The following is a 27,873-nucleotide window of genomic DNA, read 5'->3' as shown; positions in this document are numbered from 1 at the left end:
AAAGTTACTCTCTCCCACTTAAAATAGTTATGTTAGTATTTTTTTTTGTGCCTGAGAATACAACAAAATTACAGTAATAATAAATAGAAACATATGCAGTTGTATCATGAGAATCTGATGCTAAGAAACCGTCACACTACGAAGTGTTTAAAGATTTAAGGAAATAGATTAATCATCTCGACTATACAATTTTTTTTAATTTTATATTTTGATATTGTAATTTTTATTTTTGGTTTTTATTATCTTTTACAAAAATCCATTGTCCCATTATAGTAAAATAAGGATGAGACGACTCTCAGGAGGCTTTGATGATGAGTTTGATTATCCGGGATGTGTCTCAATTTATCAGGAGTTTGTGAAAGCTGTGACTGTGTTTCAGAAGAAGACGCTAGTCAAAAGCTTCTCAGGAACTGAGCTTTTGGAGGCAAACACGGTTCTAGCAAGCAAGAAGAGAACAGGCTGAAGCAGATGGGAGCGACGGTGAGGAACTCGTGTGTGTATATGAAGAGGAGAGGAAAGAGGAGCATGAGAAGGCAATGGATAAGCTGTCCGCAGAGCGTTTGTCTGATCTGCTTTCCTTCCACCGTATGATGGCTCGTCTTTGCTCTGATGCCATCAAGAGGAAGCTGCTGGAACCAACAGATAGTGACCACTGAGACCTCCTCTTTCTTCAACTATTAGCTTTTATTGTAAGAAAACATGTTACATATATAAAGGAAAGTTAGTTTTCTGTTTACATTACAACTTAGAGAGTTTCCTTTTAAGTGACATCATACATCATTTTTCATCATCATCATCATCATCGTATAATCATATCATCAGCGGCAGAAGAAGATGAAATCAGGATGGTTGACTTGACGCAACCTCAGCCAATTGTCTGCAGCTTTGAATAGGGAGTTCACTAGCTGGTGACCAGAGCCCTTGATACTTGTCCATACAGAACCTCTCAACTTGTATGAGGCGAGGCCAAAGACAGGCAGCGCAACACTCTCCCTTGGCTGCACCTCACACATAGACGGCGCTGTAACGTCTGCACCTGCAAGAGCCGATAATAGATAAACGATTCTTACCCCTCAAGAGTTAGTTATACTCATAAGAAGATGTTTAAACTAGTGTTTCTAATATATAGATGCTGAGCACAAATCTTACCTTGAAAGGGTGTGTGAAGGGAATGATACGTCAAGAAGCAAGCATCCAGATCCTTTAGCTTTGGTCCTGTGGGTATTTTGTAAATTGGGTACCTACACAGTATAGTAATGGGATTATAAGAGACACAAGGGAGACACCGTGGATTAAAGCATTTGCACATGGTACAAAGAAGAATACCATGCCACGGAGAACCAGCTTGAAGGTAGTAAATCACAACTTTTCAGCGTTTTTAGCTCGGGAAAGCTAGAGGCAAGATCAGACATCTGAAAATGGTAACAATTGAATAAGACAGCTATCATAAGAAGTGTACTTGAGAAGACCTGGAGAAGTTGCTAGGCATTACATTCATATATAGAAACAAATATTTAATGATGTTTGCTTTTGAAACTTAAACTTGTCTGGTTACAGAAAAAAACATCAATCAATCAATCAACCTAACTACCGTGTAAGCCACATACAGAATTCATTTCAAACCTAAGAGATGTTACTATCATAATCTAAGACAACACGTAACCTGTTTTTCTGAATCCATATAGTCTAAATAACTTGTGCACATATGCCTTGATAACTTGATATACAGAGTTAAAATAAGACAAAACCTTGTCGGCAAAGGGTTCACGGACGTAAGGAAGATCACGTTCAAGATACTCAAATATCAAACGACCATGAGAGCTTAAAGGCTCTCCATCATCACTAGACGAGTCTTCCAGATGCTCCTTCCTTGACGAGGGTCCTCTTTCAGACTCGCTGCTGCTTCCTTCACTGCTTGAATCCTTGAAATCGCTGTCACTCTCCTCACTTAGCCGCCTGCATTAGAAAACACACACATATACATAAAAACAGGACAAGACTTGAAAAGCAGAGAGGTTGATTGGTTACGTACGTTGAGATTAAGGGATGAGAATAATCAGCATAGATTTGGATGGCAGAGAGAGAAGGAAAGTAGTATTGGAAGACAGGATCTTTATAAATGTTGTTGTTATTCAAAGAGAGAGGAACTCCAGTGCCGTAAGCACTCCACTCTGCAAACGATTCCCATACATCACCAAGAACAAAGTAAGGAGGACGAGGCTGCAACTCAACAACATCACTGCCTCTCCTTTCCTTAATCATCGTCGTCTGCGTATAAACGAAAAGGTTCTAAACTTTTAATATAAAGAAAAAGGTAACTATTGACTTTTGAGTCTTTGAAACAAACCTTGGGAAGATAGTGAGCAGGCACAGATGGTGTGACTGACTCCAAAAACCGTTCTACATTACTAGATGATGAAGGGGGAGAAGCGTGGAGCTCCTTAGTGTTAATCGATCTGCCTTGAGAGGCGTGGCTTTGAGCTCTATGCAGCTTATTAGACAAATGAAACCCAGCCCCTAACATCTCTTCTTTAGTTTATTACACAACACAAAGCAGATGAGTAAAACAAAGTTGACAACTGTTTCTGATCTCGTTGATCCGGTTAGACAGCAACACTTGTGTGTCCCACTAGTCGTACTCGATTCAGCTTCTGTACCAACTCAGTTGAGAAAAAACGAACTGGAGTTCCACTAAGAAGGTGAAGATCAGCGTAAGAATGAAAATGGCAACGAGAGTATAGAGTTGAGAAAGTAGAACTTAAAATGAGTTCTAGAATGATTGAAGCTAATGAGGAGAAAGAAGATTTTGATTCTCACAACTGAGAGAGAGAAACAGAGAATAAATAAAAGAACACACTTCCAATGCTATTTTTTTTTCTTTTGGCATAATTTGAAGTTTTGAACCCTGTTATACTATGATTAGTTACTTCGTCACCCTTACTTCTCTGTCAACAATAATACACCCCAAACCACTGTAAGTATGTGAGATCTTTTTGTTAGAATTAGAAAACTAAATTTTAGTCATATTCTAACAGATACCAAATTATTTGAAGATGTTCAAAAATAAATTTACAATGTTGACAAGTAGAATTATGGGCTTGCGTTTAGTTATGATTTTTGGGAAAAAAAAGTGGGAAATTTGCATGATAAAAGAAAGTAGGTAACAAATGCAATACATGTTGCCACTTCTCATGATATCAGAAAATGAATTCATGCACGTGGACCCTGCTATTATTAGAGGTAGAGGATGTGCACATGATCGATATATTCTATTGTCCTTTTCTTCAAAAAGAAAAAAAAAAACAATTGATAATGCAGGAGAAGTGGCGATGATAAAAAGCTGAGTATGTTAATGTGTGAGGTGTGTTGTTGTGTGTCCTTAGAGCATCTTTATCCTTGCAACTCATTATGGGTTGCTAAGTAATATTTTAGTAGTAAATTATGGTAAGAGACTTGGGTAAGCAATTTCATTATTTTGCTCCTCTATTGCTAGTTTCTTATTTTTGGTTGCTTAATTTTTTTTAACAATTTTTATTAAAATTAAAAAAAGTTTTATTTCATAAACAGAATAAAAGATAACATTTTAAACATAATTTTTTTAAAAAAACATGAAACAAAATATTAGTAAAATAAACAAAAGAAGCATCCGAGCTTAGTTGTTGTCATATTCATGCCCAAATTTACGCCATATATGTTCAACCAAATCATGTTTCAGTTGTTGATGCGTTGTTTGATCACGAATTCTTGCTTCTGCAACCATCCTATGGGCCACACCATTTCTGTGATCTCTATCGAAATTGCCATCGACATGTGAGCTTCCATTATCTTCTCCTTCGATGAACTCTTCAACATTATACTGAGTGTATGTACTTCGTTCATTTTCTACTATCATATTATGAAGTATGATACACGCTCTCATAATCTTTCCGATTTTATCTTTATCCCAGAACAGCGCCGGATTTTTAACAATGGCAAAGCGAGCTTGCAGGACTCCAAAAGCACGCTCGACATCTTTTCGGACACCTTCTTGTTTTTTAGCAAATAAAATTGCTTTCGGCACTTGTGGTAAACGAATAGATTGGATAAAAGTAGCCCATTTCGGATAAATACCATCGGTGAGATAGTAAGCCATATGATATTGTCTTCCATTGACAGAGAAAGTGACTTGCGGAGCATAACCTTGAATTATGTCATCAAAAACAGGTGATTGATCAAGAACATTAATATCATTGCATGTACCTGGAGGTCCAAAAAATGCATGCCATATCCAGAGATCGTATGAAGCAACTGCTTCTAAAACGATCGTTGGTTTATCTGAACCACGAGAATATTGCCCTTTCCAAGCGGTTGGACAATTCTTCCACTCCCAGTGCATACAGTCGATGCTTCCTATCATTCCGGGAAAACCTCGATACTCTCCAACAGCAAGTAGACGTTCTAGATCAGCCGGTGTTGGTCTTCTTAAGTACTCATCGCCGAACATATTGATTATGCCTTCCACAAAATTTTCTACACATAACCGAGTTGTTGCTTCACCGAGCCGGAGGTATTCGTCAACCATATCACCCGCAGAACCATATGCCAAGACACGAATGGCTGCAGTACACTTTTGTAAGGGGGAGAGACTAATCCTTCCGAGACCATCTCTCTTTTCCCGAAAATATTGAACTTCGTTGGAGAATCGATCAACAATGCTCATGAACAGTGGCTTGTTCATTCTAAAACGTCGTCGGAAGGTATCTTCTTGATATGTTGGAGTTTCGCTGAAATAATCATTCCATAATCTTCTATGCCCTTCTTCACGATTTCTTTCGATATAAGCTCGTTTTCTTCTTTGTCTACTTGGTTGTTGTTGAAGAGCAATGGTAAATCTCTCAAAGGTTTGATCAAAATATTGATCAAATGCATCATCAAATGCATCATCAAATGCATCATCTCGTGTATCATCAGAATTACTTTGAGAGGAAGATGTCATACTTGTGATTGAAAAGAGTTTTTTTTTTTGGAAATAAAAGTCTTGGTTTGGTGAGATAATATATTTCTGATGAATTAAAAAAGCAGAGTGATGAAACACAAAATGAAACGAGATGAAGGGAAAAAGGGAGAGAAAGGGAGAAAGGTTGATGATACAAGAAGAAATGCTGATACTTTATAGTACAAGAGAGAAAGGGAAACATAATATTACAAGAGTCCGTGAACAACAAAAAACATGTACAAGAGACATGTGAAAAGTTGGTGAAACACAAACACCACAAGAGTACAAGAGACATGTGAAAAAAACAGGTGAAACAAACAACAACAAGAACAACAAAAAAACAGGTAAAACACTCCGTGACAAGTCCCTCCAATGCTCCAATGCTCCAATGCTACAAGTGACTCCAATGCGCCTGAAACAAACAAGAACAACAAGAACAATTAGAAACCGCAACGAGTTCATGAAACACAGCAACCACAAGAACAATTACAAACCATTAGAACTAATAGTTAACCTACTTAGAGCTCAAGCATGAGCTTCTTCTTCATTTCTCTTTCCTCATCATCTAGTGGTTCTTTCTTTCCATAGAGTTTGTCAAGTAACCTCAACTTCACTACTCTCTCCTTGCGAACCAAGTCCTCTTTCTTCAACTCCCACATAGTCTGAAAATCAGACACCTCCTTTCCCTCGGCCATCTGCTTTTTCTTCCCACGGGCTGCTGCTTTTGCTGCCTTAACACCTGGGGGCCGCTTCATTCTGTCATCATCTACATCAACAGATGAGCTTGCTGAATGAGAACCATCACCAAACTTCTTCCTTTTGTTGCCGCCTTCAATGCTACACCATTTCTGGTCATAGCGAAGCTCCCTCCACGCGTGTTCAAGGGTAAACTTCTTTTTGTGGTTGTTGAGGAAGATCGCGTGAGCATGTTTGATAACATCAACCTCATTTTGGCCGCTTGTCTTCTCTCTTGTTGCAGCTTCATATGCCCCACTGAACTTGGAAACTTGATCATTGATCTTCTGCCAATGGTGCTTGCACTGGTTTTTATGTCTCTCCTCACCGCGTGCAATGTTCGGACTTGCCGCATACAAGTCCGCAATCCTCTGCCAGAAAGCACCCGAACATTGCTCATTCCCTACTATAGGATCTTTGCTCGTGTTTAACCAGGCGGAAATAAGCACAACATCATCTGAATGCGTCCAGGCTCTTCTTTCTTTACGCTCTGTTCCCTTCTCTACACCAAAGCTGGAAGCATCACTAAACGGAGAGGAAACTGCTTGACTGCCGAAGAGAGGAAACTGTGATGAACTTGGTTCGAGACTGCCATCTACTAAACGGAAGACACTGTCTTCTTGGCTATTAAGAAGCTCAACAAGACTCGCTGCCTCAGCGTATGGAGTAGAATCCATATCAGGAAATGGCAAGGGAGAGAAGAAGAAAATTGAAAAGATGAAAAGAAAGAGAAGAAATATTGAAGAGAAAAGAAAGAGGAGAACATATTTAAATTGAAACATTCATCACACAACCAACCAATGCATTCATCACACCCAACAACCTAAACGACTTGACATTTTTCTAACTCATTCATCACACTTCACCTTCAATTTTATATTTAACCATCAGTTCTATTAAATTCCATACACAACCATAACAATACACTAACCAAAGCATTGATTACCCTCGATTCAATTCCTAACAGAAGCTAATTCAATGCATTTCATTTAATTACACTAACCAAAGCATTAACACTAACCTGCAAGCAATTGAAGTCCTTTGTTCGATGAACCTTCCTCACATCTCTCGTCTCTTTCCACATAACATGACGACAGCGATTTGATCACTCCATCTCACCACAGAAAGACAAAAACAAAAGGAAAAGAATCAACAGAAAGCAAACAAATCAAAATTTATAACATGAAACACAAGAACAAATCTCAATTGTTCAAAAGAAATTCAAAACAAGTATGAAAGAGGAAACAAATATAAAAATTCTAAACAAGTATCAAAGAGGAAAAACAAATAAAATATGATTTTGATACCTATAGATTTGCGGAGAGCCACGGAGAGATTGCGGTCGTTGCCGTCGACGAGACCCACAGAGAAGGAGAGAATCAGCGTTCATGCCGTCAACGAACCAGGAGACTGTCCATCGCCGTCGTCGTCGAGGAGCCACAGAGAGACATCGAATCGCCTGAGCTCACCAAGAGGTTTCGAGAGAGACCGAGAGAAAAAGAAAGAAGAGATGAAAAGAAATCGACAACACCTCTCTTCTCTCGTCTAATATCTCAACACGTGGCCAAAAAAAAAGTTGCTTCAATGGGCTTAATTAAGCAACGTAGCTTAGGTTAATTTGAGTTTTTTATTTTCTTTTAATCCAATATTAGCCTAAGCAACCCACTAACAACCAGGGATAAAGATGCTCTTACGACCAAGACATATGGTGTTGAGTTGACTTGTGGTTGGAGTCACTTTGTCGATTTTCTAAATGATCGATCATTGCTGACTCAGCCGTTGCTCATTCACTTTCTTTTTTGTCCTTTAGCTCAGCGACGCGTGGCCAACCCACCTTCCGGTCGCTTGTATTTTCATAGACGGGCCTTTATTTATGACAACAATTAGTAATGGGCCAATAACGATATTAAAGAAGCCCACTACGAAAAAGGGGTCGGAGAACAGCTATCGACGCCGGTCAAAGCGAGATACGGCGTCGTTTTCGAAAACAGAGACCTTCGTCGTTTTCCTCTCAACGGAAGGAGGGAAGAAGCTCCGTCGCTCTTAGATCTTCACTCTGTAACAAAAAAGAGGAAGACAAAAAACTTTAAAGCCTCGAGCTTTCGGATCAGAACACCATTTACTTGCACTCTACTGGATTGATGTCTCTGATACATCTGTTTTTGTTCGTGGGTCTGGTGAGCCTCGAAGCTGCTCCTGCTTCTGCGACGTCGTTTTCCATGGGATCGCGCTCGATTCTCCGTGACATCAGTAGTAACGACATCGGAGACCATAAAGATAACGCCGTGGAGTTGAACGCGACCAACTTTGATTCAGTCTTCCAAGACACCCCCGCCAAGTTCGCCGTGTTGGAGTTCTTCGCTCACTGGTCTGTCTGTCTTCTAAAATCTTAATTTTTTTTTCCATATTTCGTCCAAAGTCCTGAGATTTATCAAGAAATAGTTTTAACATTTACGTACTGACATTAACCAATGTTGTTGTCTGTGCCTATGTTGATGAGTGATTCAAGGTGTCCTGCATGTAGAAACTACAAGGTATTGATTGTCCTCTTTTTTTTCCGTTTATATAATAATGCCTTTTGTGTCAGATGCTGTTTTGTATTCAATGCTTTGAAACTGTGTGACTCTGCAGCCTCATTATGAGAAAGTCGCTAGGCTCTTCAATGGACCCGAGGCAGTACACCCTGGCACCGTTTTGATGACCAGAGTTGATTGTGCAGCTAAGGTAATTGCGCCATCTTTATAGGGGACAACGTGTATCAGTAACTTATGCTCTCTGTTTCTCTTACTTTTAATTTTTCTGGCAGAACAGATGAATATCAAGCTCTGTGATAAATTCTCCATCAAACGTTATCCGATGCTCTTCTGGGGCCCTCCCAGAAAGTTCGTTGGCGGCAGCTGGGAACCTAAACAAGAGAATAGTGAGATAATTGTGGTCGAGGAATGGCGCACTGCTGATCTTTTGTTGGGCTGGATTAACAAGCAGCTAGGCAGGTAATGCGTTCACTTAAATTGAAGTCATATCTATTCATATTTTCCAACTTTATGAACATATCACGCTCAAATCTGTTTTTATGTTCAATGCTGTCCAGCTCTTATGGCTTGGATGATCAGAAAGTTGGAAATGAGCATCTTCTTCTGCCAAATGTATCTGACCACGAACAGGTTTCTCAGCATGTGTTCTGCGCCACTTGGCTTATAGCAGTAGCATTTGGTTTAATTCAAAGAAAAAAGTAAACAGAGCTGGTTGTTGATATAATCACAGATTTCTCAGGCCGTAATTGACATTGAGGAGGCAACTGAAGAAGCTTTTGATATCATTTTGTCACTCAAGGTACGGCTACTCTTCTGATTTAGTTATTATATGCATGTATAATATTATAATCCCCTTCAGCCTTGTTGATTAGTAGTGAATGGCCACAGGCAATCAAGTCTTCTGAAACTGGCGCTTCGTTTATTAGGTTTCTGCAGCTTTTGGTGCCACATCATCCTTCAAGAAGGTAAATGATCATCTTCAAATCTCCACTTACGTTTCTCTGTTCACTCTTTTCTCTCACTCCTAATGAAGTATTGAAAATGTCTATAGGTGTCGTAAGGGAAGTGCTGAAATTCTCATGAAGTTTGATGATTTGTGCCCGGCAGGCGAATGCTCTTATGATTCTGGAGTGAACAATACTCTACGAAACTTCCATATATGTGGAGAGGATCTCCCTCGTGGATATTACGTGAGTGTGCTCCTAACAACCTTCTTTACTTTTTTCCCTGCTCTGCTTTAACACACACAGAGAAGTCTGATTCTCCCTATTTATATGCACAATCTTATTGCCAGACGTTTTGCCGTGGAAGCAAGAACGAAACTAGAGGATTCAGGTAGTGTTCTTACCAAATGATTCGGTATGTTGATAGGGTCTTTAGACTCCAGCAGAGTATTTGAACTCTTTTTTAAAAATGTTTTTAACTGTAGCTGCGGATTATGGATTTTGATGCATTCACTTTCTGTGAGGATTGAGGATGGAGAAAGTCAGTTTGCATTCACAGCCATCTGTGATTTCATCAACAACTTCTTCATGTGTGATGAATGCCGCCGCCATTTTCACGACATGTGCTTAAGGTAAAGAGAGAGATCCCCAAAGTTAGATAGATTATGGCATCCGTTCTCTCATCTAACAGCTTTATGTGTGTGTTTTTCACTGACCAGCGTGAAAACTCCGTTTAAGAAGGCACGTGACGTCGTCTTGTGGCTGTGGAGCACACACAACAAAGTCAACGAGAGACTCAAGAAGGACGAGGATTCTCTTGGGACAGGAGACCCCAAGTTCCCAAAGATGATATGGCCACCAAAGCAGCTTTGCCCATCGTGTTATCTCACGAGCACCGGGAAGAACATTGACTGGGATCACGATGAAGTCTACAAGTTCTTGAAGAAGTACTACGGAGAGAAACTGGTGTCCTCTTACAAGAAAAAGAGCGAGGGTGTGAGTAAGGAGACGGTGGTTGTTGCAGCTGCGGAAGAAATGGCAGTGCCCACAAACGCACTGGTTGTGCCGGTGGGAGCCGCATTGGCTATAGCACTTGCGAGCTGCGCGTTTGGGGCGCTCGCATGCTACTGGAGGACACAGCAGAAGAACCGGAAGCATCACCACAATCCACACTATTTAAGGAGATATAGTAGTAACTATTTGGTGATGAACACGTTCAGTAACAATGAAAGCGAGAGGGAAAAGGAGAGATGAACTTATTTCAAGAAGAAGAAGAAGAAGCTCCACATGTTTTTTAATATTCAGCCAGAGGAATTAGCTGGATTTGATGTTGAGCTTTGTTTATGTTGTAACTTTACAGAGAAGAGATGCAAAGGTGGTGAGGTTGAGATGCCAAAGTCTCCTGCTTGAGGTCCCTTTTTCTCTCTCTTCTCCTCTTAGAGATTGTATAGATTCTTCTCTTCGATTTTGGAATATACAATAGACCTTTTTATTATATCTATATATACATGTCAAAACAGAATAGCTCCTTTATATCCTATTGATATAATTAGCTTTTTATACTCCCTCCGTTTCATATCATAAGTAGTTTTAGCAAAAAAAAATGTAAAATGTTTCACAATGTAAGTAGTTTTAACATTTCAAAGCAACTTTATATTTATTGAATAGTGCGTGATCAATTAAATAATGTTAGCTATTTTATTATTGGTTAAAATAATACATTAAATGATACTTTTTAATAAATGATTACTTTTTTTAATATTAGTGTTTTTAACTAAAACTACTTACAATTTGGAACAGAGGGAGTATCGATTTTGGTATTATTTTTTTATAATCAGCTTTGATCGGTTCTTCTTATCAGATATTGTCCTCAGCCCTAATGATAAATATGTTTTAGTTCTTGTTTACAAGTTCAGTTACATTAACTTTGTTGGTATGCATATACTATATTCTAGGGGAGTTTCAGAAAACATGCAAATGATTAACACTGAATTTGAGATCATGTTCAATCGGCTGATCGTGCACAATTTGAATCAGACTCTTATTCAGACATAACACACTACACAGCTAGTACAATTCAGAATCTTATTTTGAATCTTTCCAAATTTAAAATTCACGAAGATGCTAAAAAGGTCGACGATAATGTATGTTTCACAACATCACCACCACCAAACAAGCCTTTTCCCAAAACCCAACCTTCGATCATATCCCTCGAGTTCACAGCTTTGTCTGTCGGAACAAGATGCCCTGCTCCCGAAACCGCCACGTGTGTCAAATTCCCCCACCTCTGGACATACCCTGCGAGATCACCGTCCCCGTCCTTCCACACCCTCCTCTCCGCATTCAAGAACCCACCCAACCCCGACCACTTCATAGTCTTCATCCACTCCTCCGTCGATACGACGCCGTCTCTAAGATCCAACATACCTTGATACAACAACACGTCCGTTCTCTCCACCGCGTACTCCACCATGAACTTCACGCTCTTCATCACGTCTCCACGTAAAACCTCATCCACCTCATCGCTGCATTCTTCGAAACGCACCGTTTCGTCCGCTCCCAGAACACGTTTCGCCTCTCCAAGGTTCATGAGATCCACCACGAGGTCCGTCCTGTACGGGACCGTCCGCGCTTTGTTGTATAGCGTCGCGAGTCCCGTCATGTTGCGCAGCAGCGTCAACAGCTCGGTTCTCGCTTCTGTTGCTTCGCGCCATTTCCGAGCCTTCACGAGAGCTACTGATGTCTCTTGAGCTTTCTCCAGAGCCTCTCTCTGTTTCGCGTTGACCAAACCAGAGTAGTAGGCGTTGACCGCATGGGTCTGGATCTGGATCACAGGGTCGGTCAGCCCGTTTCCAATGGCCAGGCCCATTAGATTCACCTTCCCGTTGGGTTTTTCCTTAAGGATGTAGTATCCAATGGCCGGGACGTATTTTCCAGCGTAGCTCTCGCCGGTTATGTAAACCGGTCGGTTTTCGAATCCCGGGTTCTGCTCGATGAACTCAGCGAGCGCTGCGTACAGTTGCTCTGCCACCTGTCTCTGATTTCTCGGTATGTCTTGTTTCGAAGCCGCGATGCTGAACCCGACTCCGATGGGGTTATCCAAGAAAAGTAGACCGAACAGGCGGTTCCAGGCGCCAGGGTTGGGTTCGAGTTTGGTGGCGTTTGAAAGCACGCGCCAAGGGCCAAGCTCGTAGAAGTTGCCAATCATGGAAGAGCATCCTGGCCCACCTTGGAGCCAAACGAGGAGGGGTGTGTCGTGAAGAGGAGTGGTTGGCTTTTGGGCTTCGTAGAAGGCGTAGAACATGGAGGAGCCTGGGGCGGGTTTAACCGGGAGGTAACCGGATTTAGTAGGGAGAGCTTCATCGGGAAACAGTGGCGGCGGTAGGGACTCAACGGAGACGACAAGGAGGAGACTGGAGAGGAAGAAGAAGACTGTAGGGGCATGCTTCATTATCGCCACTACCTCGTGGCTTTACATAAAGATCGCCTTGTATTATTCGACTGTAAAACATTCTTTTGTGTTTTTTTTTCAAAAAAGAAAAACATTTTTTTGTGTTTTGTCTTGTAACCAATGTTACGTGGCTAGCAACATTAATTTTGGTTTTATTAGTCAAGACTCGAGAGTTTATTAGAGCAACATTATCAACGCGTCCTTCTTGCTCGTCCTTCACATTTACCAAGGAGGACCAAAGAGGACCAAGGCAAAAAGTTCTTAAAAAGGGACGTCCCGGTGCTCGTCCTTCTTCTTCCTTCTTCTTTTTCATGTTTGGTTTGCTTTTTTTTTATTTTAAGGACTATCAATAGGACTTTGATAATGATGCCCTTACAACCTCGTGGCTTTACATAAAGTAGGCCTGGACATCCGGGTCTTCGGGTCGGGTTCGGGTCGGATTTTGTCGGGTCCAGGTTTTTCCGGTCCTCGAAAATTAGACCCATATGGATATTTATAATTTTCGGGTCGATTCCGGGTCGGGTCTTATCGGGTCCGGGTCGGTTCGGATCTAGAACTTTAGTACCTGTAAAACACATATAATATTCGGGTATTGTTCGGATTCGGGTCGGTTCGGGTATATAAAACCTCAAAAAACTTGAAATACCCAAACTGGACCCGAAAACTCGAAAAGTACCCAAAAACCATAAAAGTACCCGAATATTTACCTAAAATCAGACCTGAAAACTCAAAAAATATCTGAATACCCAAATTATATTTTCTGAAAATCTAAAAATACACTCAAAATTTAAAATTATACCCGAAAATACAAACCTAAAACTTAAAAAAGATTAAAAATACCAAAAATATACCCAATCACCCAAATATACCTAATATATAAAATAAATCTCGGATATTTCGGGTACCCGGTCGGGTCTCGGGTCGGGTCCGAGTCTTACCCAAAACCCGCAGGTCCAAAATAAAAAGATACATATGAGTACTTATAATTTTTCGGATTGGTTCCGGGTCGGGTATTTTCGGGTCGGTTCCGGGTCGTATCCTCGGGTCCGGATAAAATGCTGAGGCCTAACATAAAGGTCGCTTTGTATTATTTAACTGCGAAACATACTCTGGTGGTTTGTCTTGTGACGAAACCAACGTGGCCACTGGCCAGCAACATTTTTTTTTGTTATATTAATCAAGTTGTGGTTACCGACCTAATTGCATAAACATGAATAATTCATTACATAATTATAATTTAGAGATGCTTTTATTTTTATACTGTAAACTAGATGTGGTGCCCGTACATGCGGGCATAATTTTCTTACTAATATTTATTAGTTTATATATTTTATTAAAATATATGTTTATTATTGTATTAAAATTTTGAAAACACTAACATATTTGAAATATTGTAGGAAATATTTTACAAATATTTTTGTTTGGTTACTATTTAATTATAAATTATTTTAATATAACAACACAATATATAAAACTATCGTATTAAAAAAGAATTAATATTTTTAATATAAATTCGTTTTAAATCATCTAATAAATTCGTAAATAATAATATAGATATATATAAGTTGTTTTATATATTTTTTTTAAAAATATGATAGAAATAAATATTTTAGGATAAAAACATAATATATAAGAATAATCTTATATTTTAAAATATATTACTATTAATATAATTCGTTTTTAATTATATAATAAATTTGCAAATAATATTATAGATATACATAAATGGGCAGTTTTCTAAAACAACCATTTTAAAGTTTTTGTCGCAAAATAACCCTAAAAAAATAAAATGACCAAAATAACATCTTTTTGTTTTGAAAATTTTAATATTTATTTTTGATTTTTAAAAATTTGAACACATTTTTAAAACTCAACCGTTTGACTTTAACCCCAAGTCTATTTAATACAATGGTTATAAATGCATATTTAGCTTTCAATAAAATCTATTTTGATTATTTTCCTCCTCGAATGAGTAGTTTTGTGGAAATAAACTAAAAAGGGTTATCTAAGAGAATTTCTCTACAAAAATTGTTTTATCTTGTTTTTAACTTTTATAATAGGAATAATTGTTTTAAGATAACAACACAATATATAATAATTATCTTAATTTTTTAAAAAACTAATATGATTATTGCATATTTTTATTTTAATATATATTTTGGATAATTACTATCAATATTAATTTTAGTAATTTACTAATAAAAAATTTGTTTTCTATTTTGTGGCTAATTTATGTTTTATTCATTAAGGTATAAATGATATTGAGCAATCTAAATTTTTTATTTTAAAATATAATTTTATATTTTGGATAACTCTTATCATTATTAATTTTAATTACTTATGTAATCAAAAAAAAAATTCGTTTTTATTTTGTGGGTAATTTATATATTTATATATTAAGCATATAAACAATATTTATCACTCTAACGTTTTTCAAAAAAATTTTTTTTTTTAAATTTTAGATAATTATTATCATTATTAATTTTATTTTTAACTTTTATAATATAAATATTCTTAAGATAACAATACAATATATAATAAATGTCTTAATATTTTTAAAAAATAATACGACTATAACTTATTTTTATTTTAATATATATTTTATATTTTTATATTTTGGATAATTACTATCAATATTATTTTTAATAATTTATCTAATAAAAAAAATAAAATTCGTTTTCTATTTTGTGGCTAATTTATGTTTTATTCATTAAAGTATAAATGATATTGAGCAGTCTAAATTTTTTTATTTTAAAATATACTTTTATATTTTGGATAATTGTTATCATTATTAATTTTAATTATTTATGTAATCAAAAAAATTAAATCCATTTTTATTTTATGGGTAATTTATATATCTATCCATTAAGCGTATTAACTTTTTAAAAAGAAAATATTTTTAAATTTTGTATAATTCTTATCAATATTAATTTTAATCAATTATCTAATCAGAAAATTGAAATTCGTGTTTATTTTTAGATAATATATACGTTTATTCATTAAGGATGATACCGATATTAACCGTTTTAACTTTTAACGTGGGAGCTCCATTGCGAAAAATTACTTCGCAAATAATAGTATAGATTGTATTTGGTTTTATTAATCAATAAGTTGTTACCAACCAAATCGCATAAACATGAATGAACAATTTTATTTTAGTATGCTTTTCATAATGTTTTATACTGCAAATTGTATTGGCCCAATAAAAAGGAAAATCTCAGCTCGGCCCACAAGAAGGCAAACAATACAGCGCCTTATTGATGTATTAACCACTTGCTTCTATCCGCCCATTGTATTTTCGCGAGAGGTTCTAACCTGTCGGAAGACGTGCTTATGTTTGGGTAAGTGATCACAAGGTGTTCGATATAATACCTGAGAGAGTTTCCACAGGTTTGAGTGAGTTGGGTTTTCGAGGATGAAGACGATGATATTGGATGTTTGCAATGAAATCATAAAGATCCAGAAGCTAAGACGGGTTGTCTCTTACGCTGGATTCTACTGCTTCACTGCCGCCCTCACATTCTTCTACACAAACAACACGTAATACATCCTTTCAAAATCTAGCTTCGAATCTCAATTTTTCTTCAATTGTTTCTTCTTTCCTTCTGAGTTTGGAAGTTTTTCATCAGTTTAGCGTCTGGTGTTATTAAATTTAAATGCACGGATTCGAATGTTTTTTGTAGAACAAGAGCAGGATTCTCGAGGGGAGACCAGTTCTATGCATCTTACCCTGCCGGCACTGAACTTCTGACCGACACAGCTAAGGTTTGGCCCAGATACTATTTGATTGTCCTTTAGAGTTGATTTGTTCACTGTGTTACATATTGGTTTTGGTTTCAAAGCTGTACAAAGCGGCGCTTGGGAATTGCTATGAATCGGAGGATTGGGGTCCTGTCGAGTTCTGCATAATGGCTAAGCATTTTGAACGCCAGGGAAAGTCTCCATACGTTTACCACTCTGTAAGTTTTCTTCAGTCTCTCTCTCTCTCTCTCTCTCTATGATCTTAAATTTGGTTTCTTAACAAAACCATATGTTGATTCTTTTGTTTGTAAATGCAGCAATACATGGCGCACCTTCTTTCTCAAGGTCAACTGGATGGAAGTGGTTAGAGGCATCGATGATTTATGAGGCAACTCCTTTTTTTCAGCTGTGTACCTAATCTTGTTATTGCAAAGTCGAGCTCGGGTATCTGGAACTTTGTTCGTTACTCTTTTTCCCCATTTATACGGCGTTCTTGGTTGAGATTACCACCAAGAAATATAAGAACATGTTCTGGAGTATACAGTATGAATGTAATAAACACATAAGATCAGATCTTGATATGATGTGCAAAGCAAAAAGCAAGTAAACACTTTAATAGGTTTAGCTAGGTGCGGCAAAAAAAAAAAACATGGCTAGTGACCCTCTTCCATCTCCGCTTATTAGTAACAAACTGAATCTTACAATTCATGCAGTTAAATCACCGAAAGGAAAGGTTTAGTGCATTGTAGACACATTCTTTAGCCGCTTCGGTAAAATGAGAGTCATCCTTGAGCTCCTCTCCAACAAACTCCATGATGAAGTCCCTCTCTATTCACCTTCCCGTATGATTTTCATTTTGCAACATTTTATCCATCGGATTCATTTAAATTATTATTCTATAAAAGTGATTTGATCTTCCCCATTTGTTATTCTATAAATTACCCAGTCGTTGCAGCAATGTTAAAGAACTTCTATATGAAAATTCTATTCTACATGTTGATCATCCTAGGAGGAGGGTCTATAAATGGGCTAGGCCCATTAAATAATTAAGAAGATGTTCTAGGGCTCAATACGTTAAACCCTTGGCCTCTTCTAAACCCTAAGACCTAGAACATTCCGTCTCCCATCTTCTTTTGCCCAAGAGGAACAACCCTAGAGAATTCACAGTCACCTCCGAGAGAAATGATGAAGCGTCTGGTGCCAACGTTCAACCGCATCCTGGTGAAGAGAGTAATCCAGCCTGCGAAAACCGAAAGCGGCATCCTCCTTCCAGAGAAAGCCTCCTCTGTAAGGACCATTTCTTTTTTATCTTCTTCTTTTACGATCTGATCTGATCTGAGCGAGCTCTGAAACGATTATAATTGGATAAAAATTACAGCTGAACTCGGGAAAGGTGATAGCAGTGGGACCTGGTTCAAGGGATAAGGACGGGAATTTGATTCCGGTCTCTGTCAAGGAAGGCGACACCGTTCTTCTTCCAGAGTACGGTGGTACTCAGGTCAAACTCGGCGATAACGAGTATGTCTAAACCCAATCTTTCTTTATTGATTTTTTTTTTTACATCACTTCTAGATGCTTCCTTAGGGCTATCTGATAAATGTCTACTGGATCCCGCTTGTCTGGTTGCTCAATTAGATAATCGGATATAGGCATTTAGGGATTGTATGGATTAGTGAATAAACTCTTGACTATATTGATTAACGATTTCGATGTTACAAAATGTAGAATTGGATTCAGAGTAAAGAAACTTTTTTTATTTGTTTGTAGGTACCATCTCTTCCGGGATGAGGACGTCTTGGGAACCTTGCACGAGGATTGACAAGGCTAAAACTCAACTACGAGCGTTCCTTTGTCTTGTGGGTGAAAAAGAGTCACTTTTCTTTTTTATCTTTTTATATGATGTTGGACTCTGTTGATTATCATTGAAATTTAGACATCAATCATAAACGATGCATCTTTTAATAAAATAAAGCTCATTTCAGTGCATTCTTCGTCCATAGGATCATCATTCTTTTTTGACTCTCGTGAATCTGGTCTAGCTTCTTAATCACCAGTGTCTTTATCATTTGAATATCTTCTTCCTTAAATGGTATAGCTTCCATGTCTAATTGTGGGTCATTTGCCTCTTCTAATTATACATAAACGTAAACCGGTTGCATTTAATTCGAATTAAATAGGATCATAGAAGTAACTTACAAAAATAAAAAACACGCAGAAGAATCCAAAATAAATAAAAGAGAAAAAGAAAGAAAGTGCATGTGATCTGATCACACTTCCACCGTCGCACGAGTGTAAAATAACTACACAGCCGCCGGTGTGAATCAATCTCCGCAAAATGCAAACAATGTACTACGGCGTAGCGCCTTGAACGAAGGAAGAAACCAATGATTCCCCCCCAGGCGGAGAGAGATCCGTCTATCCAAATCCGGATTCCGGTAACCGGCAACTCCACACCGTCTCCGCCTGCTTCGCCTCTCCTCCCCCGGAGCCGTTCAAAATCCTCCGTGCAGCCGAATCGGAACCTCCCTCACCGCGTCTCTTGGATCCTTCTGTCGCTTCTCCTCCGTCGTCAGGGGATCCTGCTCTTCGCTCCTCTCGTCTACATCTTCTGCATGCTCCTTCACATGCGCGCGGCGTCGTTTGATGCAGCAGGTCCCCTCGTCAATCGCCGCCCGGCTCCTCCCGGATCCGTTTATAGGAGTCCGCAGGTTTACGCTAAGCTGAGGGCGGAGATTGACGCTGATAATGCTACGGCTGATGCGGTGAGGTTTGCCTCCTGTTAGTTTGTTTCCACATTTTGTTTGATTTTTTTATAGACTTCTGTTATTTATTCATGTCTCAATGTGGGAATGTGGTTGATGAGCTGAATCATTCTTATTCATTTTTAGATAACAACAATTTGGAAACGTTCCTATAAAGGTGTTGAATGGAAGCCATGCGTCAACAAGTCTAGTGGAGGTATTACATAGCTTTTCCTCAAAAAGTGTACTTGTCATATGATTTAAGTTTTAGCATTGATGAAGCCTTTCATGTCAAAAAAGTTCTCTATTTGATGCATATAATCTGCATCACTAACCAACAGAATTACACTGACCTTGGGTGATACTCATTGAGTACTTTTTTTTTTTTGGTTTCTTGCTGACAATTGTAGTTTTGCCTGAGTCGAATGGTTTCATATTCATTGAGGCAAATGGAGGTTTGAATCAGCAGCGGACTTCGGTAGGTTTGTCTATCTTTTCTTCATCTTACTTTTAAATTTGATTTGTTTCACTCTACCTTTCTTGTCTGTGTCTGGTGATAAAGTTCTTGACTTTGTCTCTACCATGTTTTGTTTGTTTAGATATGCAATGCGGTTGCTGTGGCAGGCTACCTTAATGCGACCCTTGTGATTCCCAACTTTCACTATCACAGCATATGGAAAGATCCCAGGTTTTTTCTCATCTTCTCTTGGTTTTGTAGATTCACCAAAGCAAAGGCGTGCCCCTTTTTTAACTACTTTCTGACAGTGTGCTTTTCCTGCAGTAAATTTGGGGACATCTATGACGAAGACTACTTTGTCACTACCTTGGCAAATGATGTTCGTGTTGTCGATTCAGTCCCTGAGTACTTAATGGAGCGTTTTGACTATAACTTGACAAAAGTCTACAACTTCAGAGTTAAAGCATGGGCACCCACTCACTATTACCGGGACTCTGTCCTGCCAAAGCTACTTGAAGAAAAGTGAGTCACACTTTGTTCTTAACTTATAAAAGTTGGTTTCGACAATGAGTTACCGTTTTTTTTTTTTTGCGCAAGGGATCTTTGTTTCTGTTTTAGGACACCGGTTTTTGAAATATTTGTTGTCTTTCCATGCCACAGGGTCATAAGAATTTCCCCATTTGCAAATAGACTTTCGTTTGATGCTCCAAGAGCTGTCCAGAAATTTCGATGTTTGGCCAATAATGTAGCTCTGCGATTTGCAAAACCAATACTGACCCAAGGAAAAACACTGGTGAAGAAAATGAAAGAGCTTAGTGCAAACAATGCCGGGAAGTACGTTTCTGTGCATCTTCGTTTTGAAGAGGTTTGTTACCTGTAAAAGGAGGAATTTACCTGTAAAAGGAGGAATATATATACTGAAAACAGATATGTGTGTAAGGTGAAAGAATTAATACATCATTAGAACTTGTTTGCAGGATATGGTAGCTTTCTCTTGTTGTGTATTTGATGGTGGCAACCAAGAAAAGCAAGACATGATTGCGGCGAGAGAACGAGGATGGAAAGGGAAATTCACAAAACCTGGCCGCGTGATACGACCCGGAGCTAACAGGCTCAATGGGAAATGCCCTTTAACTCCTTTAGAGGTAAGCATAAACATTAAAAGAGTATGTTCACATTAATTCATACAACTGGAGTAATCAGAGTAGTTGTGCAAAGTGCAAACCCTTGTGAGCAATGATGTGAGTAGAGTAGCTTGTTCATGGCTTCCTTGTACTCCTCCTATCAGGTGGGGTTGATGCTTAGAGGAATGGGTTTCAACAAAAGCACATATATATACCTGGCCTCTGGGCCAATATATGGTGCAAATAGAACAATGGCTCCACTACTGGAGATGTTCCCTAATTTACAGACGAAGGAGATGCTTGCGTCTGAGGAAGAACTTGCTCCTTTTAAGGTCTGCTTCTGGTTTCCATGATCTTCCACTGTTTGCTTATCCACGTGATGAATCTCTGCTGACTTGTAAAGTTTTGTGATTTTGCGTTCAGAACTTCTCATCGAGAATGGCTGCACTAGATTACACAGTGTGTCTCCACAGTGAAGTCTTCGTGACAACACAAGGAGGAAACTTCCCTCATTTTCTCATGGGGCATCGAAGGTATTTATTTGGAGGACATTCAAAAACCATTCGGCCTGACAAGCGAAAGTTAGCCGTACTCTTTGACAATCCTAAGTTAGGGTAACGATGCTTTACATCTTCCACCTAACTACATATGCTTTTTTGGTTTATAATTTCTGGCTGGTCCTTCAATGGTTGTTTTCTTAATTCACCGGCAGATGGAGAAGTTTTAAGCATCAAATGCTAAACATGAGGTCTCATAGCGACTCCAAGGGGTTTGAGCTGAAACGAGCTAGCGACTCCATTTACATATTCCCTTGCCCTGACTGTATGTGCCGCAGGAACAAAACTACGGCAACCACCACATGACACATTGTTGCCAGAGGTCATGGAATCTGGCACATTATTTAATTCATTGTATTGGTAAATTCTTTTAGTTTGCCACATCCACATCCAAACAGAGAGATAGAGAGAGGGAGGGGGGGGCCTTCCCAAGCATTCTCCATGGGTGAGATATTTTTTGACACATTGAAGTTGATGTATCTAAATGAGTTAGGGTAGAAGAAACCTGTCCAAAAAGTTTTGTACATTGACTGACCGGTTCCTTTTTTGTTTTATCTCATAAATTCTTTGAAGGAGCTTTTAAATTCTTCTCACTGTAGATTCTTATGGTTCTTCCAAGTGAATGTGGTGCTTCTGCAAAATCTGGCAAGTGTCCATTTTGCTTCTCTGCTTTTCAAGGTTTACTTTCTTTCTAGACAATGATCCCTTGTCGCTTGAGATTGTTTTACTCTTGAATTCGAATCTGTATAATCTGTACACCTGTTCCTAGAACAGTATAGCGTTGGACATAAACAATATAACTTTAAGTGATGAAATCCACTACTATCTCCAAGAATTAATTTCACTGGATCACATAAGCTTTCTAAGCACATTTACATATGTCGCTTTGTATAAATTTGGTGAATACTTTTGTATTCTACTCACCTGTTCAAAATCTCCTAGCTTCTACGGACAGCAAAGAGGTAGACAAACCCTAAAGATTCTCTATTTAAGATAAATTGATAAATTTTAATAAATATCTAGAAATGCCGTCTAATAGAGTCTTGTTAATACAGTGGGAAATTTAATACTATCACGCTATTTCCGACACAGTCACAGATAAACTGCAGAAGAAGAAAAAGACAGCTTGTTGAACAAGAAACCCACATATAATAACTCGAACACGCATTTAAAACTTATATAAATTCCTTACACAGACAACGAAACATCGAAGCTTTAAGACAGTCTCAGCTCCAAACCTTAACATGCTCCAAGCTTCACATTCAGGTTATAATACACCCAACATTTACTACACGTCTCCATCTACAACCTCTTTTCTCTCTTTCACACTTTTCTTCAAACACATTACTCAACCCTTTTTCACACAAAGCTACAAAACATTCATTAAATAAACCAACCGACCCACATGGGTTTTGGCTTCAGTTCATCTGAGGCATGAACTCGTAATAATAACAGTAGTTGCAATACAACTTGTTTGGTTTTGTGTTCTTCTCTGCAAAACCGGTTGGCTCTTGGTTCTCTATAACCGGAAAGAGATCTAAAGTTCGACTTTTCCTTGTTTCTTCTTCTTCATCATCATCATCATTCAGAGTGTACTGCTCATGATCTGCTTCTTGACTTGGTTTAGAAGCAACTATCAGATGGTAGTTAATTTCTGAAGTGTTGATTGGATTTATCTGATTTTGACAAGTGGCTTCTTTATCTTTCATTAACCCCGTCTCATATTCTTCCCTCTTCCCATCACCAATGATATTGTTCTACGAGAGAAGATAAAAAAGCGATCATTTCATAAACATGGAATAAAGAGAGACCGTATGTTTATTGAGAAAGTGATATTTTTGTCTTGTTGTTCCAAACATAACTTAAGGGAAAGCTTTCATGCACTGTCTGACATTTCTTCCACACATGTGTATATTAACATCAATACTATTAATTCTTCAACATGTCCAATTGATATGGGGCTATATCCAACTTAAAATATAATGCATTTAAATAATTATGTAGATAAATGTAACCACTTTAATGAAATAGCTTTTTAACTTCTACCTTTGTTCCAAGATTTTCGGATCCTTACGTAATACATGGTTATAAATGTTAGGTGAATATTTTTTTATTTTATCTGATCCATCAGATAAATTCACTTCCAGTAAATATTCTTACTAATAAAATAATTCTGTAACTATTTCTAAGATGTATGTACATTTTATAAAGCCACCCATTAATTTCAAAATATTACCGATTCACTATTTTCCATACTACAAATTGTCAACTACCTTACGAAGTTCAATAAATAAAAATTATATCATTTTAAAACAATAATATTGATACTATACTTTGATAAATATTATTTTCACTATACAAATTAATGGAAAGGAACTATGATTTAATTAATGTTTTTATAACACAGTCTAGATGTTGAATTTGATTACTTTTGGGTCATTGAGTTATTAGATTAACAATGATCAACTATATACGCGTTTCTAAATTATGATCCGTCTTTAAAAGGACGGATAGTGAAACTACAATAAATGTTTTATTGTTATTTATTAACAAATATAAAACGGATATAATATAATAAAACATTTTATACGCATTACCTGATACTGTAAAGAATACTCAAAACATCATTATACTATGTCAATAATGTAACTGTATAAATTTATTACATGAAGTAACATGTTATATTCATCAATTAAAAGGTTGAAATTCGAAAAATAGGTTGAAATTATTGAATAGCATTTGGGCTGAATTAAACAGAAAAAGGGTTGAATATTGACAAAAGGAAAAACACAACCCGGTTGTATTAGAAAGAAATGGGTCCGAGAATTCTGGATAGGAGATATGTATTGATTAATAAAGGTGGTTACTGTTATAAAATATAATTTATTTTTAAGTAGGTAATATAAATAAAAATAGTTGGATCTAACTTTTTATCAATTGGTCATGAATCATGATGCTAAATTAATAGAACAGATTAATTTTTTTATTAATTATATTAAAAATATTATACATTAAAAAGTACAAAAAATAACTAAAAACTACAAATATAAAACTTAAATTTCTAAAAAAATTACAAAACAAAACATATACCCGCCCTTTTAAGGGCGGGTCAAAATCTAGTTAAATAATAAAATTTAAACATAAATGCAAATGTTGTATACGTTTGTATATGTGATATGATAACATTTCTATTCAATTAATAGAACTAAAATAGGAAGAAAATACCCGTAGATGTGTGGGTGAAGAAGATAAACAGGTCCTTGTGTGAATAACTCGATGATCGCCTCTCCTTCTCGAGACTAATTATTGATATAGGACGAACAAGTTCAATACTTGCTCAAAACCCTCATGTGTTTCAATGAATGTCTTGTGATATTTTTTTCTTATTGTAAGACTTTCAAGCTGAGATTATACCTGATGATGAATCCTTGTTTACCATAGCGTTGTCCTTGTGTAGTGGTTCTTCATGAACGTTATTAATAATAGTAACTACTTGTTGATCACCACGGCGTCGTTTCAGCCTCTCCCTTGACTTATGGTTTTGGAACCAGTAGAAAACGTTCTTTCCCTCAATTCTCCCATAATTTTGGAGCTTAGATGCAATCTCGTGGATCTGTTGGATCGTCGGCGTCCGTATTCCGCTGCTGTAAACTTCTTCAAGCACCATCGTCTGCTCAGGTGTCGGATTCCACCGTGAATGCATGTATTTTTCCTCCTCTCTGGGTTCCTCTGTGGATGCGGTTAAGATCTGTTCATCGTTTCTGATGTCGTTCATGTTGCCTGAAACGTTTTGATCCAAGCAAATCATATATCATTTGCACAGTGATAAAAAACAATTTTTACACAGAACAACATTTTTATCTAGTAGACACAAAGTGTACATAAGTATATATATATGTGTATGAGTTAGGGTTTTAGTACAGTGATGCGTAAGAGTATGAGAAGTTAGGTCTTTGTCGTAGCCCATGCTCTAACTTTCCACGCTGGAATTTTTGGGGAAGAAAATAAAATCGTGAGGTTTTGGAGTTCTTTGGATATGGCTAATAATGTGGAAGGGTTATTCTATGTAACAAACTCCTGTTTCCCGTTTTTTAGTTTCCAATTAATGTCAAGAGTGTCATATGAAAATAACAATATTTTAAGCAAAGCCATCCGTCAAGAGTTTCAAAGATTCGGGTGATCACTGTCATTGAAGCAATCTAGGATTTTTTTTAATCTCGACATTTACTGTCATGACAATAAAACTATAAAAAATAGAGTTTAAAATAGTGACAAGTGGCCTTTTTTTTTATCAACATGATCTATAGATCTAAGTGGCAAGTGGCCATGTACAAACATGATCTATAGATCTAAGTCATGCATGATATTGATAATATAAAATGGATCCAATATATATGAAATGTTAAGCGTTCGTATACATTGAGTTTGAAGTGGCTCAACAATGTCGTCGGGACGCAGGCATGTTCTTCATCTTTTGCATCACCATTTAAGTCTGTAACATAGAGATAGAGTCGGTCATAGAGATAGACTCGGTCATGTATGATGTGTATATATATGATTTATTTATTGGTTTGTTAATATGTAGCAGGTTGGAGGGCAAGATTGTGGTAATAACAGGGGGAGCGAGCGGGATAGGTGCTGAAGCAACGAGGCTGTTTACGGAACACGGTGCTCGAGTGGTGATCACCGACGTACAAGACGAACTCGGTAGAAAAGTTGCCGTTTCGATTGGAGAAGACAAAGTCAGCTACTTCCACTGTGATGTCCGAAACGAGACTGAGGTTCAAAACGCCGTTAAGTTCACAGTCGAAAAGCACGGCAGGATCGACGTTCTGTTCAGCAACGCCGGCGTACCAGAGCCGCTGGTAGATATCCGCGACCTCGACCTCGAGGCGTTCGACAGAGTCATGGCCGTTAACGTCCGTGGCGCGGCGGCGTTCATAAAGCACGTGGCACGTGCCATGGTGGAGAGGAAGACACGTGGGTCAATAGTGTGCACCACAAGCGTCGCGTCGGTAATCGCGGGGACGGTGGTGCCTCATGGGTACACGGCGTCGAAACATGCGCTCGTGGGTCTGATCAGATCTGCCGCTGGTGACTTGGGGAAACATGGGATAAGGGTCAACGGAGTTGCGCCGTTTGGAGTGGCGACGCCGTTTGTGTGCGAGACTTACAAGATGGAGGCGAGTGAGGCAGAGGAGGTCTTTAGCGAAACAGCTAATCTCAAGGGCATTGTGCTCAAGGCTCGACATGTTGCGGAGGCTGCTCTGTTTCTCGCCTCTGATGACTCTGCTTACGTTAGTGGCCATAACCTCCTCGTCGACGGCGGATTCAGCGTTGTTAAGCCTTGAACCATCCTTATTTTGGACTTTTTTTTTTTCCGACTATAATGCTTTATTAATGGATATCATTGTTTACAAAAACCTCTAAAAATCGAGGACAAGTATGGAACATTCTCCATTGATTACATAGACTATAAGATTTTCTAGCTAAAGAATCGGCCACTTTATTATTTGTTCTTTTGGTATGTTGAAATTTGCAACTAGTAAACAACGTATACCAGTTTAGAACAGTGGACAAATAATGTTGATAACGAGGCTGGAAAGCATTATTATGTATGCTTTGATTTATTACTAAGTTATCGCCTTCGAAAATGACGTTGGTGTATCCCAAAGACTAAGAAGCTTGCATTGCCCATATTAAGCTAGTAAATTCTGATTCTTCCATTGTTGGGCGTCCTTCAAATTTTCCCATTGCTGCATGCAGTACCACACCATTACTATTTCTAATTACCCACCCCATACCAGATTCACGGGTGCCGGAATGATGGGAAGCATCATAATTACATTTAACCCAGCCAATTGGTGGTGGTATCCAAACTGATGAACTGTTGTTACCATATAGTCGTGGTCGTGACGGGTCTTCGGTAGCTTCCTTTGAAGAAACCATCCATTCGAGTAGGTCAGTCTTTGCTCGTTCCAAAGTTGTACTTTCCGAAATAATATTAGAACCAAATAAAAATTCATTTCTACTCTTCCATAGTCGCCACAAAATCCAGAAAGGCAACAATCCTGTCTCCTCAGTAAGTCGTTTATCAGATGTAAGATCAAATATTAGCTTTAATTTATCTTCTAAGTTACTATCTTCCAAGGATAAAGATAATGGGTAACCTGCTAATCTCCATACCGATTGCGCATAATGACATGTAAATAAAATGTGCTCCGAAGTCTCTTCATGATCACAACAACGAGCGCAGTAGGGATCAACATTAATATGTCTATATCTGAGGTTGGCCTTAGAAGGAATAATCTGAGAGGCCACACGCCAAAGGAAATGTTTAATCTTAGGTGTTATATTTGCATTCCATATAGTCTTTGCCAAATAAGGTTGGGTTGACAACGGTGGGGGAGAAATAAATCCAGTAGATCCTGATTTTGCATAATGATAGCCAGATTTGACTGAGTAGTTGCCGTCTTTATTGAACTGCCAGAGACACCCATCAATACATGATCCCTGGGGTAGAAATATCTTTTGAATGATCAAAATATATGTTCATATTCAAAGAAGTCCCGAAGGATTTCTTCATCCCATTGTCCTGATTGTTGATTAATGAG

The 27,873-nt window shown here is 38.0% G+C and overlaps 10 protein-coding genes across 10 annotated transcripts; 5 read left to right on the top strand and 5 right to left on the bottom strand.

Moving 5' to 3' along the window:
• Positions 1-665: 665 nt before the first annotated feature.
• LOC108807173 (uncharacterized) lies at positions 666-3,074 on the bottom strand. The gene is made up of 6 exons (XM_018579432.2): positions 2,348-3,074; positions 2,033-2,268; positions 1,749-1,956; positions 1,327-1,412; positions 1,150-1,241; positions 666-1,036 (listed from the first exon to the last, which is right to left on the bottom strand). Exons 1-6 carry the CDS (start codon positions 2,522-2,524, stop codon positions 819-821), a joined length of 1,017 nt encoding a protein of 338 aa, XP_018434934.1. The 5' UTR covers positions 2,525-3,074; the 3' UTR covers positions 666-818.
• A 309-nt stretch (positions 3,075-3,383) lies between these two features.
• LOC108810451 (uncharacterized) lies at positions 3,384-5,132 on the bottom strand. Its single transcript, XM_018582558.2, has one exon. The coding sequence runs from the start codon at positions 4,973-4,975 to the stop codon at positions 3,653-3,655; it is 1,323 nt and encodes a 440-aa protein (XP_018438060.1). The 5' UTR covers positions 4,976-5,132; the 3' UTR covers positions 3,384-3,652.
• A 361-nt stretch (positions 5,133-5,493) lies between these two features.
• On the bottom strand, positions 5,494-6,387 carry LOC108808385 (glutathione S-transferase T3-like). Its single transcript, XM_018580542.1, has one exon. It carries the CDS (start codon positions 6,385-6,387, stop codon positions 5,494-5,496), a length of 894 nt encoding a protein of 297 aa, XP_018436044.1.
• Positions 6,388-7,681: 1,294 nt separating this feature from the next.
• On the top strand, positions 7,682-10,710 carry LOC108805637 (sulfhydryl oxidase 1). The gene is made up of 11 exons (XM_018577565.2): positions 7,682-8,078; positions 8,220-8,244; positions 8,342-8,434; positions 8,522-8,703; positions 8,802-8,874; positions 8,975-9,043; positions 9,133-9,209; positions 9,296-9,434; positions 9,539-9,579; positions 9,674-9,820; positions 9,908-10,710. Exons 1-11 carry the CDS (start codon positions 7,852-7,854, stop codon positions 10,440-10,442), a joined length of 1,608 nt encoding a protein of 535 aa, XP_018433067.1. The 5' UTR covers positions 7,682-7,851; the 3' UTR covers positions 10,443-10,710.
• Positions 10,711-11,202: 492 nt separating this feature from the next.
• Positions 11,203-13,011, bottom strand: LOC108811040 (serine carboxypeptidase-like 50). Its single transcript, XM_018583104.2, has one exon. The coding sequence runs from the start codon at positions 12,637-12,639 to the stop codon at positions 11,302-11,304; it is 1,338 nt and encodes a 445-aa protein (XP_018438606.1). The 5' UTR covers positions 12,640-13,011; the 3' UTR covers positions 11,203-11,301.
• Positions 13,012-15,911: 2,900 nt separating this feature from the next.
• On the top strand, positions 15,912-16,959 carry LOC108813517 (uncharacterized). The gene is made up of 4 exons (XM_018586095.2): positions 15,912-16,179; positions 16,323-16,404; positions 16,482-16,598; positions 16,698-16,959. Exons 1-4 carry the CDS (start codon positions 16,055-16,057, stop codon positions 16,746-16,748), a joined length of 375 nt encoding a protein of 124 aa, XP_018441597.1. The 5' UTR covers positions 15,912-16,054; the 3' UTR covers positions 16,749-16,959.
• Positions 16,960-17,486: 527 nt separating this feature from the next.
• LOC108813518 (10 kDa chaperonin, mitochondrial) lies at positions 17,487-18,366 on the top strand. The gene is made up of 3 exons (XM_018586096.2): positions 17,487-17,667; positions 17,759-17,898; positions 18,148-18,366. Exons 1-3 carry the CDS (start codon positions 17,563-17,565, stop codon positions 18,197-18,199), a joined length of 297 nt encoding a protein of 98 aa, XP_018441598.1. The 5' UTR covers positions 17,487-17,562; the 3' UTR covers positions 18,200-18,366.
• A 141-nt stretch (positions 18,367-18,507) lies between these two features.
• Positions 18,508-21,845, top strand: LOC108813516 (O-fucosyltransferase 4). The gene is made up of 10 exons (XM_018586094.2): positions 18,508-19,142; positions 19,269-19,338; positions 19,532-19,599; positions 19,721-19,809; positions 19,903-20,100; positions 20,239-20,443; positions 20,556-20,723; positions 20,867-21,034; positions 21,126-21,316; positions 21,415-21,845. Exons 1-10 carry the CDS (start codon positions 18,765-18,767, stop codon positions 21,563-21,565), a joined length of 1,686 nt encoding a protein of 561 aa, XP_018441596.1. The 5' UTR covers positions 18,508-18,764; the 3' UTR covers positions 21,566-21,845.
• Positions 21,846-22,420: 575 nt separating this feature from the next.
• LOC108808383 (WUSCHEL-related homeobox 6-like) lies at positions 22,421-25,096 on the bottom strand. The gene is made up of 3 exons (XM_018580541.2): positions 24,674-25,096; positions 24,485-24,558; positions 22,421-23,016 (listed from the first exon to the last, which is right to left on the bottom strand). The coding sequence occupies exons 1-3, from the start codon at positions 25,065-25,067 to the stop codon at positions 22,678-22,680; spliced, it is 807 nt and encodes a 268-aa protein (XP_018436043.2). The 5' UTR covers positions 25,068-25,096; the 3' UTR covers positions 22,421-22,677.
• Positions 25,097-25,794: 698 nt separating this feature from the next.
• LOC108808382 (short-chain dehydrogenase reductase 3b-like) lies at positions 25,795-27,295 on the top strand. Its single transcript, XM_018580539.2, has one exon. The coding sequence runs from the start codon at positions 25,795-25,797 to the stop codon at positions 26,608-26,610; it is 816 nt and encodes a 271-aa protein (XP_018436041.1). The 3' UTR covers positions 26,611-27,295.
• Positions 27,296-27,873: the final 578 nt, after the last annotated feature.

Source organism: Raphanus sativus, chromosome 6 (genome assembly GCF_000801105.2).
Source record: "Raphanus sativus cultivar WK10039 chromosome 6, ASM80110v3, whole genome shotgun sequence".
Taxonomy (NCBI): domain Eukaryota; kingdom Viridiplantae; phylum Streptophyta; class Magnoliopsida; order Brassicales; family Brassicaceae; genus Raphanus; species Raphanus sativus.
This window is presented reverse-complemented; position numbering and strand designations above follow the sequence as displayed.

Coding starts and splice junctions, on each gene's coding strand:
- LOC108807173 (XM_018579432.2), bottom strand. CDS start 2,524: ATGTTAGGGGCTGGGTTTCATTTGTCTAATAAGCTGCATAGAGCTCAA. Junction 1,957..2,032: donor TCTCATCCCTTAATCTCAAC/GTACGTAACCAA, acceptor TTTCTAATGCAG/GCGGCTAAGTGAGGAGAGTG. Junction 1,037..1,149: donor CCTTCACACACCCTTTCAAG/GTAAGATTTGTG, acceptor CGGCTCTTGCAG/GTGCAGACGTTACAGCGCCG.
- LOC108810451 (XM_018582558.2), bottom strand. CDS start 4,975: ATGACATCTTCCTCTCAAAGTAATTCTGATGATACACGAGATGATGCA.
- LOC108808385 (XM_018580542.1), bottom strand. CDS start 6,387: ATGGATTCTACTCCATACGCTGAGGCAGCGAGTCTTGTTGAGCTTCTT.
- LOC108805637 (XM_018577565.2), top strand. CDS start 7,852: ATGTCTCTGATACATCTGTTTTTGTTCGTGGGTCTGGTGAGCCTCGAA. Junction 9,044..9,132: donor ATATCATTTTGTCACTCAAG/GTACGGCTACTC, acceptor GAATGGCCACAG/GCAATCAAGTCTTCTGAAAC. Junction 9,435..9,538: donor ATCTCCCTCGTGGATATTAC/GTGAGTGTGCTC, acceptor TCTTATTGCCAG/ACGTTTTGCCGTGGAAGCAA.
- LOC108811040 (XM_018583104.2), bottom strand. CDS start 12,639: ATGAAGCATGCCCCTACAGTCTTCTTCTTCCTCTCCAGTCTCCTCCTT.
- LOC108813517 (XM_018586095.2), top strand. CDS start 16,055: ATGAAGACGATGATATTGGATGTTTGCAATGAAATCATAAAGATCCAG. Junction 16,180..16,322: donor TTCTTCTACACAAACAACAC/GTAATACATCCT, acceptor TGTTTTTTGTAG/AACAAGAGCAGGATTCTCGA. Junction 16,599..16,697: donor CTCCATACGTTTACCACTCT/GTAAGTTTTCTT, acceptor TTGTAAATGCAG/CAATACATGGCGCACCTTCT.
- LOC108813518 (XM_018586096.2), top strand. CDS start 17,563: ATGATGAAGCGTCTGGTGCCAACGTTCAACCGCATCCTGGTGAAGAGA. Junction 17,668..17,758: donor TTCCAGAGAAAGCCTCCTCT/GTAAGGACCATT, acceptor TAAAAATTACAG/CTGAACTCGGGAAAGGTGAT. Junction 17,899..18,147: donor GTCAAACTCGGCGATAACGA/GTATGTCTAAAC, acceptor ATTTGTTTGTAG/GTACCATCTCTTCCGGGATG.
- LOC108813516 (XM_018586094.2), top strand. CDS start 18,765: ATGATTCCCCCCCAGGCGGAGAGAGATCCGTCTATCCAAATCCGGATT. Junction 20,101..20,238: donor CCAAAGCTACTTGAAGAAAA/GTGAGTCACACT, acceptor TCCATGCCACAG/GGTCATAAGAATTTCCCCAT. Junction 20,444..20,555: donor TGCATCTTCGTTTTGAAGAG/GTTTGTTACCTG, acceptor ACTTGTTTGCAG/GATATGGTAGCTTTCTCTTG.
- LOC108808383 (XM_018580541.2), bottom strand. CDS start 25,067: ATGATTTGCTTGGATCAAAACGTTTCAGGCAACATGAACGACATCAGA. Junction 24,559..24,673: donor AAACAAGGATTCATCATCAG/GTATAATCTCAG, acceptor ATCAATAATTAG/TCTCGAGAAGGAGAGGCGAT. Junction 23,017..24,484: donor CTTCACCCACACATCTACGG/GTATTTTCTTCC, acceptor CTTCTCTCGTAG/AACAATATCATTGGTGATGG.
- LOC108808382 (XM_018580539.2), top strand. CDS start 25,795: ATGTATGATGTGTATATATATGATTTATTTATTGGTTTGTTAATATGT.